The sequence below is a fragment of the Pholis gunnellus genome (assembly GCF_910591455.1).
Source record: "Pholis gunnellus genome assembly, chromosome: 4".
In the NCBI taxonomy this organism is placed as follows: domain Eukaryota; kingdom Metazoa; phylum Chordata; class Actinopteri; order Perciformes; family Pholidae; genus Pholis; species Pholis gunnellus.
The window spans coordinates 10,718,603-10,731,481 of record NC_136530.1 but is presented as its reverse complement, the minus strand read 5'-3'; the positions used below and the strand labels follow the sequence as shown (position 1 = coordinate 10,731,481).

Below are 12,879 nucleotides of genomic sequence, written 5' to 3'. Positions count from 1 at the left end.
CATCACTCTGGTGTGTTTCGCCACTAGATGCGATCCACAGGGGCGAGCGGCGCTGTTTAAGAGGTTGACAATCTCTCGTAGGTCAACAGGTGCAGAGCACAGCAAAGTGATAACTTCACAGTGGCGGCATTCACGTGAAGTGAAAAAAAAAGCCAATGAATGACTACAGTGAGTGCCGATTAACCCATTCATTAACTGTAACAACTTGGCAATGACAGCATCTTGGAAATGTTTCCCCCGATCCATTTCCTGGATGGCCTTCACTGAGGCGATGACCCACTTATGGAGAATGTTGCCTTATCGAGGGGTGGGAGGAAACTTGTTTATTGAGCTGACTCATAGCACAGGGATAATCTCTGGTCCAATAAACCATCAGGATTCAGGCAAAGCTTCATCCACTGATCACAGCCAAACTCAGAATGGCACAAGGGAATTAGACGCCCTCTCCAAAGAGACACTCAGAGGTGTAAGTCTCTTCTCAGGGACGTCCCTTTAGGACACGGAGGGAACAGGGGGGTGAAATTAATGAGTACCCCTTAGTCGCTGCCAAGGGATTTCTGTGATGAACACCTACACATTTAAACCACACTCATTGTAAGGCACTCATCTCCATACAGCCACTTCTGATGACCTTATGCTACAGAAACAATCCAGCTCTTCAGCAATCAAGTGTGGGACAACAATGACTAAAAGCCAGGCTGAGTGGAACTTTAGAGTTTAGCCACTCTGTATTCAGGTCCACGGCGAGCACCTCTGAGTCAACACCACGGAATTCATATTGAAATGGGTCAGGCCTCAGAGCCATCGCAACGGATATTTGATATTGGTAGAACACGATATTATCACAGCCCTCCAAAGATTTGAATCATTTCTCTGTGTTTTGCCCGAGAGTTTTTGAATTTTCGGAAGAAATTAAATAGACGACAAAGAGGAGATTTTTGCATTTTATAGCCCGGAGAGAAAACTGCAAGAGTAGTGTATTGGAAGTTATGCATAAAAAGTATTAGTATTTAAACTGTAGACTGATTATTGATAGACAATGTTTTTGATAGTATGCCTATATACGTATATATATATTTATATTAAATAGAATATGTTACAAACTCCTCAGTGCACTGGTCCAAACCACGCCCATGCCCAGCTCATTTAGTCCTTAATGAGCAGCCACCTTTGCAGCTGGCATCGTAGTGTACGTGATGGAGGGAGGATGGGGGAGGATGGAGGGAGAGAGAAAGCGTCACTGCCATAACTCGATTGTGATAAACAGCGGGCACAAATGCACTCTTCAGCGTCGTTTTTTTTTTTTTAAACTGCGACATCACATAATACATTCAGCCAAAGTGACAGGACAGCACTGTAAAAACAGACATGTTTCACGCTCTGTCTTGTATCTCCGAGCTCCTCTTTCAGCACTCGTATAGCATTTGAAACTGTGGGACACAAACACCAGGAGGTAATCCTAAAACGTACATAATGTCGTCCCCACCTGCGAGCAGATATACAATGAAGACACACCACATATTAAAGCACATTATGTCAGTTAAACGTGTGCACGCGAGGGGGAAAGTGTGTATGAAAACTTTGCAGTAACCATTCATTACACTTGTCGCAACAGCGGCGTCCTGCGTAGCTCTGGCCGCCCCCCTTGTCAGGCGAATAACGGGGATGGAGGGAAAATGGCCTATTGTGTGTGTTAATAGCTATTGTGTGTGTTTATAGCACGCGTTGTGCGACAGCCCAGTTTAAAAGTACTTAACAGACCTTGTAAAACGATGAACTGGTGATGAGGAGTGTGTGAGGTCGGGAGCAGAACTCCCGACAGAGAGTGAGTGTGAGCGGGAGAAAGTGGAAGTTGTGTTCGCGTATTTTTTTACCTCAGTAGAGCCGTGTCGCCTTGTCTGCTGACCACGCTTTCAACCGAGGAATAGTCCACAGTTTGTCCGGCGGGCAAACATGACGGCAGCACGCAGCACAGGCTGAGAATGATCGCAGTAAGCCACTGACCAGAGACACAAGCATCCTGCACCGCAATCATTATGTCCATCGCAGAGCCGTTATATTTTGGTGCCGCTTTTTCCCCAAGTCTGCGTGTTGCAAAAAAAAAAAAAAGGCGAAGAGTTAGAAAACCTTGACGCGAACGACGCTTTTATATTATTTCCACACTTTATTTCCTCCTCGGAGCCCCGTGAAGAAACGGTCCGCCTGTATAGTTTCCCCGGTTTGTTTTTTTTGCTGGATGTAGAGCTCACTGTGCAGGGGGAAGTGTACTCTCCAGTGGCTCGCACACCATCTAGTGAGGAAGTGCGATGCAAAATGGGAGCAGACCTAGAAGCAGACAACCCCCAGGCTCTGATCCTGTTGCCATGCGGCCGTTTCCCGGGCAACCCGTTCCCAGTGGCTCGTGATGGGAGCAGTAAAAGGTATCGATACGACCCACGAGCAATTAAAGATATCGACTGGAGAACCACCCCCTATTTATACCCCATAAGGAAATGAACAATCACGAGAGCATTTGGGTGGAAATGGAGCTTTCTGATGCTGACGCAGCTGTATCCCAAAGGAGAACTCTTGAAAATGTACTATAACAAAAAACTGTAACAACATAACAGAAAAATGTAACAATATAACAGAAAACTGATGTTCAAAGGATCAAAGAATTATTTATCCTAAGAGTATAATGTGTGATTTTATATGAAGTGTAAACAAATTAAAATCCACAAAATACAATTCAGACATTATAACATTATAAGTCATTAAGAAAATCCCTTTTGGGAGATTTGGGGAATAATACAGTGATATTTCATTATGCTAGAAAAACGACAACAATCAGTTCACACACACACACACACACACACACATACACACACAGTCATCCCAAAGAGAGACATATGGGACATACAAAGTTTGTTTTACAGCTGTAGCCGTCTGCATTATGCTGCTCTAAGCCTTTTGACTTAGCCTACATAATACTTAACAGACTGTACAGCCGTAGCCATGGAAATGACATACATTTCTCATGAGGTGACATGTTGGCTCCTCTGGGTTCTTGCAGACTGGGTTATTGTTATGAATGTGCCATTAACAACACTTCCCTCTGTATTTTTCACAACAGCAGAAAGAAAAGTCAAGCTTCTGTCAGTCAGAGCATGTGCTTCAAATTGTCTCAGTTTAAGATTTTACTTAAATTTGTGTACAAAGTGAAGTGTGGGGATATTCTAAATTGGTGCTATAACCAGTAATCACGTAACATCCTGTCCTGTGCAACAATTGCGTGGTGTTGTTTCAGCTTTTTTATTTGTTGTTTTATTGTTGATTTCATTTTCCAGCTTTGAGTCTGTATATCCTATATTAATAAATATTTCCCTCTGCACTCTATATATAACACTCTCTCGCTGACTTCTTGTACGTTTTTCTTTTTTAAACACATTGCTGCGAGAGGATCGATATAGTTTCATGATATCTTATCTCAAATTCTTATCTCACAGACCACAAACCCACGATTGCAGTTTGTGATGTTATCACGATGCACTGTCTGGAGCTGCTCCATTGAAATGAAATGGGGTGAGTGTGGCTGGGAACTTTTGAACGCTTTGCTTTTTTTACACTGAAACTAGCTTTGGAATATTGCCTCGCTTTTAGTTCAACACCAGAAAAGGAATCTTGATTCACCATAAATTCATTCTGGGTGCGGTGAGTTTTGCCCTTCCCTCTTTGGTTATTATTTATCTAAGGAGATAAGTTGTTTATCGCAGTGGTATGAGGGAGTAGGAGTTGGGACATATTTCTATTTGCAGGCGTGGTTGTGACAGAGAGCCACGGTGCTGGTTTCCAGAGGTTACAAGGGGCGTTTCACTGTGTTGGAAATGAGTCAACGACCAATGCTCCATGACAAGCAGCATTAAAAGAGGGGGAGTAAAAAGTTCATCTTGTCATGCGCAAAATTCCAATTTGCATAACTGAAGCTCCCTCTACTGTTAATAGCTGTGATAATCCCATCGATGCCAACACTTTACCTCTGGTTTTGTGACAGGTTTGGGCTGAGACAGTAAGATATTTTGCATCTTTCTCTTTTTTTTTTTTTTTTTGCTGAGCCTTTCAAGTTACCTTATGAAAATGAACCTTCCCATGCATGAAAGCTATAATTACAATGACTCCATTTTGTGTTAGTGCACTGTGCAGAGGGGAGAGAAGACTGGCAGCCTCTAATATTCAACTCATAATAACCTCAGGAATTATGAGCAAGATGAAAGAGATCAGGCACTGGACTATCACAATGTCTGAGCTGTTTTGAGTAATAGATACCTTAGACATTTCCTCACAGTTTTTATAATCAGCCGTCCTTTCAAAGCCAGAGTGAAGTCAATGCATGCAATTTGCTTTAATAGGGAGTGAATATAGTGACAAAGAAAAAAATTGCCCTTTTTTCTCAGGATGACATGTTTCCCAAGTAGAAGCTACTTCAGTGTTATCGGCATCTTTAAAAGTGAAGCATAAACTCAAGAAGAATGGCCCTGTTTGTGTGTCTGACTGTGATTATTAAGATAGTCTGCCGCATTAAAACTGCAGTTATTGCCTGAATTGTATATATGCTAACGATGTGGCAAAAACCACCGAAGCGTGTGCTGCCCTATTTTGACTGTTCTGAGTGCACGATGCAGCTTCAACCTAAATGAATTAGCATACATCTTTTATTGCTTGTTCTCTTGTCTTATTGCATGTTGTCACACTATTTTGTTTAGGTATGTTCGGCTTTACACACACAATACCAACCTCGGTTTATGGGGCTAATCTATTAACCTGAGTAATGCAGCATGATGAAAGCTATTGTTTCCTAAAGTTGGTAAGTGCATGGTCATTTTTCTGTAATAGTGATTTGGTTGGCTATTATGATAATGGATGACATCCTGCAGGGAAATGTGCCAATCGATCACAACAAACACCAACATTTGAATGCTGAGCAGTTCTATTAAATGCACTCCTGCAGCCTGGTTTTACGGGACATAAGAAAGATCCATGAGGAAAAAAGCCGTTCTCCCATTTTAGATATAAAAATACACACTCTGTATTTTACTCAGTGGAACGAGTAACAGCTTGATGTTGAACAGCCCTTCCATCTCCAGTTTTAAAATTCAATTAGTTAAATTTTTTAATTTTTAACTTTTAATTGCTGGCTAGTGTCGTTTTCTTGACAAGCAATTAGCATTTCTAGATGGATAACTTGTGCTTTAGACTTCAACCAAACATATAACGATTAATATCAACGTTGAATTGACACCACCTCAGCTCTGACATTCAGCTTTGAAAAGAGCCTGACCTGACTTTAATACAAAATACAAAAACCTTTGTGCCTTTGCTTTTGCCTTGAGTTCTTCACATACGGAAATCCATTATGTTATAGATCAACTCCTGCACTTGTCTGACTAGGAAGTAATGTATTACATTTCTCAAACTGTATCTTACTGTCAAAGTCCAAATGCACAACATAGATATTGTGAACAAAACTCATTTTGAATGAACTATGGAGTTTGATATATGTAGCCCTCCAGCAGTGATTTATTTTTGAGCTGCTCCTTTCTTTGCTTTTCCTGCACTGCCCATGCAGGACAAAACCTACAACACTCATGACTCATAACTGATTTGCACGTTCAGACAGCACCTACCGTATTTCATACATGGTGGATAGTTCAAAAAGCTCTCCAGAGACATTAAATATAGCAGGAAACAGATCTTTTAGCCCCAAGAGTGGTGTTCACTGTGAACTTTCTCCAGGATGTGGAGTGCAGCCTGATGAGTCAAATTAAAAGAGCAGGGGAGTGAAAAGTTCATCTTGTCACAACATATATTGAGAGTAGGCAACGCTCAGACATTACTGACATCTATAGGGCATAGTATAGTTTCTTGTTCATTTCTCATTGCTTAAATGTGGAACAGCTGTCTGCAACAGTTGAGTGTCCAGTTGGCTGGATGCGCAGTGGTCCGTGGTGTATTAAGTATGCTTTAGGCTACATAATAATGAGACTCTGGGAACCAACAGTGGATGAAGCCACACATGAAACCATCACAGCACTAAAGTGATAACTTACTGATCCTAAGCAGAGGTACTTCTATTAATGCAGTTTAACAACTGACCCTTTGCTAAGCCCCGCCCCCCACTGCCTCTCCATCATGCTGTCAGTGCTACCATGGAGCCCACACTGTCACTAGCTGCACTCACTGCCTAAATACTATGTTATTTCACCTGGCGATCAAGACAGAAGGCAATTAAATTAAGGAGCAACATTGTCCAAGTAAAGTCCAAAGCAGCATGTGAATACATTCAGTATACCTTCAGTAGCATAGAAGTGCCAATGATGGTTAATGATGTGCTAACGTACTCTGCTAATGATGCCAGATCCTGAAGTTTAGACAACAAAACCTGCTGAGGTTAAGGAAAAGATCATGGTTTTGGTTCAAATAAACCGTTTCTGCCAGAAAGCCGTGAAGGCAAACTTCTCCTCTGAGGGACAGTTGGGACCCTTGTTGGAGCTGGCCAATGCAACGCTATGATTGGCCAGTCTGTGGTCGAGGGGGTGGGGCAAAGGGTCAATTTGTACTTACACTTGTAATTGTATTAGTTTGAATTAAACAAGAATTACTTAATAATATTCAACTGTAAGGCAGACAAAAGTCCAAAGACCTGATGTGATTGATGGGATGAAATGATATATATTGATTAATAGGCAATGAAATAAAAGGGTTACAATGTGCCCCTGCTCTGGGAAACATTGCTAAAGGGCTCTTCCATTTATTCATTTCAAGCAACCTTGAGGGGCAGGTCCAATATGTTGATTGATTGTTCCAGAGATTTAGACTAAAGCCATTGAATCAGCCCAAAGACTGAATGTAAAGTCATCCCTTGCAGTTGAGGCTTTGTTTAAAGCCGTAATAATCTTCTTTTTTTTTTATGCCACTGGCGGGGGGCAGAAGAACAAGTAGAAAATAAAACACGGACCCATTGTCACCCGATAAAGTTGTTATGGCAAATGTGTTAGCAAAAACATGCCCATTTACACATCCAGCAAACATCAAGATCATTGTTTTCTACCTAGCGAATGCCTGATATTTATTTTCTCCACCATCTTCTGAGGAATAAATCTGACCTTGTTTTCTCATGCTCCTTTATGTTCACCAGCTAGTCTCTAACTTTGACCATCTGCCCTCTGGTGCAGGGCAGCTATTGTGCTGTAGGTTTATCTTTTTTTTTTTTGTGGCAAACAGCTGTCTGCTACAGCTGCAAACAAGGTTTACGTGACTGAAAGCCATGAAGAGCTGACATGCAGTGGAAAATTGTGTGGTAATTCTCGAAGACTAGACTACACTACAAGCGGCACCTTTTACATTACTGTGGTTTGTTCCATCGTTGTTCCAATATTGATTAGTGCAACTTAAAAATTGGCTATGACATGATGACCGACAGGTCGAGTGATCCTAAATAATGAATTTAAATTAGATTTCCATATAATTGTCACCTTTACTCCTCAGAAGACAAACATGTTTATGTTTTATTCATGTCGTCACACTGAATTCATTGTAATGAACAAGTTATTTGTTTGCATAGCAGTGTAAACCATCTAAGAACCTCACTGTGTGGGAAAGAAAGTGTAACGCTTCCTTCCTGCTCCCTAGGTTTTCTTTTTTCTTCTGTTCTGCTCAAACACCAGCCACAGGCAAAGCAGCAGCTCCCGTTTGTTTTCTTTGATTATATGAGCTTGCATGGCAAAGCCCCCCTCTGTATGTACCAAAAAGTTTTAGTTACACAGGGTAAATGTTTCGTGTCTTTGCCAAGATTAAACACTTTGAAGAGCTTTCCGTGCATTTATTTGAAGAAATCATCTTAATAAAATCATAATGAAAATCATTTACAATATTTTAATACGTGGTCGATACAAAATCATAAATGACTTAAGGGTCTACAATGTACAGTAAAGGCTCTCATTGAGAAGGAAGTCGTATGTGAGTAATCAACTAAAAAGTACTCCTCACTTAGTTGTGCTTTATATGTTGCTGTTCCTCAGTATCTCTGAACTTTGGAGAGCACTTTTTCAGATATGTGGTGATGACTGTTGCATAAAAGTTGTGATTACTTCAACGATTGGGCCTTTTCTGCGAGCATCTTCGTCACAATAGCATGACGGAAGGTCCTGTCAGGTACAATCCCTATATTAAGATTGTAGCCTGGAAGCATGGTGCATCTCATGAATAACCAGGGAGGGCGGTTTATATCATCTTTGACTGTATGACTTTTTCTGTAGTCACTTTGAAGAATCACTTTTGAAATTTGAGCATTATAGACTCTTTAGCTGTTTCTTTTCATGCCAGCACTGTGTGTGTGCAGGAAGTTAGATATTGAGTGTCAAGTCAACACCTAACAATATTTGATGTAATTCCATACGTGGTCATAAGCATCAGGGATTGACAATTGTGAGAATAATCCCCATTTCTTAAATTAAATTCTATCCTTTTATACATTCATTATTCCTTTTAAGTTGCATCTCAGAAATGGGTAAACATGCTAGGGTGATCTTTGGCAGGGGCTGTGCACCTGAGTTGATTTGATTGTCACTCACCGGGCTTTAATCTTCATTCTTCATTATTATCTCAATTTCGAACACATTCCTGCACCTGTCTGTGAGCATAACATACACCATCACAATCGCCTTCATTGATGCATTCAGCTCCAGCAGAGGTTTCTTTGACTAGAGCTTGTTGAGCCTGGAGGCAGTGTTCATATTGCACATAGCAAACCTAGCAGCAGTTGATTTCTTTTATGGAAAAAAGTTTTTATCAAAACAGTTTTCCTCCCTTTGTTTCTACCTTAGTTCTGCTTTCTTCTTTTTGACTTCGCTCAAAGTTCTTGGTGCAGTGGTGAACATTTTGAGTCTTAAGTTAAATGACATTTTTAATATGCCACTAAACACTCACGGAGACTGGATTTGTTTTCATGTTGTTATAAGAGGGAGGGTGTCTTTCAAAGTCAACTTATTTTGAAATAATACATGTTCTAATTCTACATTTACAAGGCTGCCAATAAAATAAGAATTTCTTCTGAGGTTTTGAAAATCAATGTCGACATCATCAAATAACCATAATGTACTATGAAGGAACGATAGACTGTATGAAATAGAGTCTCTCTGACGTCACCCATACGTCGCCATCTTGGCAGTGACGACATAGCCTACTTCTAAAATGGGCAAAGAGGTGGATTGTCGGTGGTGCTGAGGAGTCCCAGGTGACACAGCAGAGCAGAGCGATAGCAGCGTGTGACCTGAGATGGCACCCACCTGTCACTCAAAGGGGCCACAGGCCTAATAATGCATCATTTCAAAACTGTACAGTTGTTCTGAACAATCTATTAGCCATAGAGACCGACACCGTTTTTTGTACCAGGCATTTTAACATGGAGGTCTATAGAGAAAGGCCAATTGGTCATGATAAACAGATAAACAGTTTTTGGCATTTCCACGGTGTGTTCATTTCTCAGCAACGGAGGTTGCCACTTGGAAGACACGTATAGACAAATAATAGAAATGGAGTGAATGCTGGTACCCAGCATGCACCTTAACCTGCAAATGAGAAAAAATGGAAAACAATGCAGTTTTGTTATTCACTTTAAACATTACAAAAACATGTTTTGATTGTATGTGTTGTAAATAACGTCTTGTATAATAAGAGCTTAAATGTCACCAGCAAATCTAATTTACTATTAATCCTCACAGCTAGATAGTGACCTTTTAAGGTATTCCAAACAACAACCAGGTAATTAAAGAAAATCACGGGAATCACGGACCAGCTAAAGTCAAAACGGTTGTCTTAAGCTCTTGAATGTCTTTATTATATATATATGATATATGTTATAATATAACGATGAAAAGGACCAAATCTATACTTTCAAAACCATCAGAACAAAATAATACCAATAATGCAAATGTACTCAGTTGTATCTGTGATCATTCCAAAGAAGAATTACTGTGATAAGAGTGGCTAAGTTTAAATACAGCATGTGCACTGAGTGAAATGAGAGAGAGAAAATATTATTACCACAGGGTGATTATTCTCATTCAATACCAAACAGCAAAAGATAGCGCTTGCCTAATAGAGCTCAAGTTGATGACCCAAAACTCTAAGTTTAGCAGGGGCTTGATTTAGATCTAATCCTTGATGACTGTGACATGCAAATGTACAGTTTATGAAGAGAAGTGACCAATGACTGGTTTCACAAGTCAGGACAAGCCTCATGCCGTCAGCCTTTGAATGCGGCCCTTGAAAAATGCATTGGTTTCAATTGGAGTGCGTCAAGCGACTGCTCTTTTTGGGCCAAAAGCTTGACCTTCAAACCAGAAGATGGGAAGTTATTTTACATCTCATTGAGAGTTCAGTTTTAGAGCCGTGTGGCTCCCCTGCAGACAGCTGTCATGGAAAACCGGGATCTTCATAGCAGGGTTTAATCTGTCTGACCTTCTGGCAGAGAGAAATAGATTACCTACCACACCTCCAGAGCCTCCGCTCTAACTACCTGCGTTGCCTTATGCATACCAAAAAGGACATCAGACTGGTTGCTCATTAGTGGCTTTGTGTACATCATTAGAGGCATTTTGTTTTTTATCAATATCAGAAACGAAGTCCATCTGTGTTCTTTAAAAACAAGTCCATGTGGTTACTGGATGAGCTTGTGTGCATCTGAACAATTGCTAATCATTTGGACATTAGAACAGGAACTCTGTGTTCTTTTGAAAAAAAGTGTATGACTACACTCCACATATAGCACAGAGTTGTTTACTTCGTGAGTTCATCGCCTGCTTTTTCACATATTTCATCAACAGAGAAGAGAGTTTTCCTCTCAAAAATTCAGCAGATAAAATCATCTCGAACTAATATCTATACAGACACCAAATAATATTTCAGCCGATTAAAACTAACAGCATCTAAAAACAGATGTGAATAGAAAAAAAAAATATATGCCATCTAATGTGTCAAAAGAAAAGTTGCTAATTAAGCAAAAGAGCTATCCCTTTGTGTACCCAGAATGAAAAAGGACGATCAGCTTCCTGCTTATAACAGATGAATGAATGTTGAGGGGAATAGGGAGGGAAGGAACAAATGATGTGAATAAATAGCTCAAACAGCTAATGCTTTGACTTGTTTTCTTTTCTCCTGGCCAGTGTATGTCGCAAATTCAACCTCAGGAGAACAACGGATGGGTCGTATTTCACCTCGAATTGGCTAGATTGAAAGATTCAGCAAGAAATAATGAGAAGTGATATGCCAAAGCTTTGCCGGAGATGAAAAGCCTGAGGGTATCATGAATGCTCTAAAAAGCGCAGAGTAGTCCCCTAGATTGGATGAGCCTTATATTCACGCCAAGCATATAAAATCCAATTTATTTGACTGCTACCAGCCCTCATGTGTGCTTTATTGGAAGGCTGACCCTGACTTGACCAAAGACAAACACTTTTCACCTCTAGCATCTAAATAGAAAGGGGAATGAAACCGTTCTCTTTCTCCTACTGTAGATAGCAAAACATGTCTTTTTATACCACATGTGTTTACCCTTACCCTCACCCTACTTGAGGGTGATGTAATTCCACAGGCTATTATGCATCAAAACAGAGAGAGAGAGAGAGATAACAGGGACATTAAACTACAACGACATGAATAAGTTTCCCAACTGGAGAGATCCAAGCGATTTTGTTCCCAGCTGTGTTCTGTGGTCACAAATGTAGTTTTCATGTTGTTTTGACTCTGGCAAAAGCATGAGTTCCTTTCTTCATTTCCCCACGGCTGACAACCCCGGCAACCCTCGGCGGGATGGTGAGGATAGAGGTGAACGTGTCAGTGTGAAATGAAATGCTCTCTATCTCCTGAGGGAGGTCCCTGCTCTATGTAGCCCACCACTCAAGGAGAAATAACATTGCGCTGCACACGGATTTGTGAGGCAACCTGTGTGAAAACAAGAACATTTGACTGTGAAGTGGAACTGTGTCAGTGCGCTGGGAAAAGATTGGGGTAAATCTGCTCAAGTGTAGTTAACTAATCGTTCCATCTGTCTTTCTGTGCGATTGAACGCCAGATTAGATTGCTAATCCCTGATAGTAAATGAGGCCTAATCCATGAAGAATGGGATTGAAACATTCCATGTGAACATATTTGCTGCATACAATGCTTGGCAGGCTCCTAAAATGAATGTGAAGCTCCACGAGGGGAGACGGTAAGATTTAAAGTGGTAATCAAATGATTGAAATCATCGCTCCTGGTGATAAACACTTTAATAGGTTTCTTTTTTTCATCAGATATACCGAAGCTTTCCCACCTGATACTTGGAATTTTCGTGTTCAGAGCCTCAAGATATTTTTATTCACTGAGTCATAGATGCTGCAAAATTTGACCTGTCACATGGTCCTGTGTGACATGACACTAACACAGTAGGGTTGCTATTAATGAGTTACTGCTGCTGCTATGCCCATCAAACTTTCTATTCACTTTAAGATTATAATGATCAGTGTGGCAAATTGACCAATTGAAATGTATAATAATTTTTTTTTTTAACAATGGGGCCTTCATTTCATTCAAAGGCAAACAAAAGCGGGCTTCACATTTCTAGGCAAAGGTGATACATTTTGCCAGTTGACTTCACTGACAGATTGTATCCGCTGTAGTTAGCCAGCTAATTAAGCTAACGTTATAGGTCCATGACAAAATTGTCTCCAGATGACTTGATTTTAAAGAAATGAGTACTCTAAAGATGTCACAGTCTGTCTTTCTGCCTCAGGGACCTTCATTGCCAGAGGGACTGTTAGACCCATCGCTGGCCACCAGCCCAATGTTCAGCTCATTGTCTCTAAC

At 40.6% G+C, this 12,879-nt stretch overlaps 1 protein-coding gene across 1 annotated transcript in view; it reads right to left on the bottom strand.

Annotated features, from left to right (window-relative positions):
- negr1 (neuronal growth regulator 1) overlaps nucleotides 1-2,044 on the bottom strand; it is a gene marked incomplete at both ends in the record, with an annotated part of 124,476 nt that extends 122,432 nt beyond the window's left edge. The window contains one exon of the mRNA XM_079158108.1: nucleotides 1,875-2,044. Within this exon, the coding sequence (XP_079014234.1) occupies nucleotides 1,875-2,044 (170 nt within the window). The remainder of the gene's footprint in view (nucleotides 1-1,874) is intronic.
- Nucleotides 2,045-12,879: the final 10,835 nt, after the last annotated feature.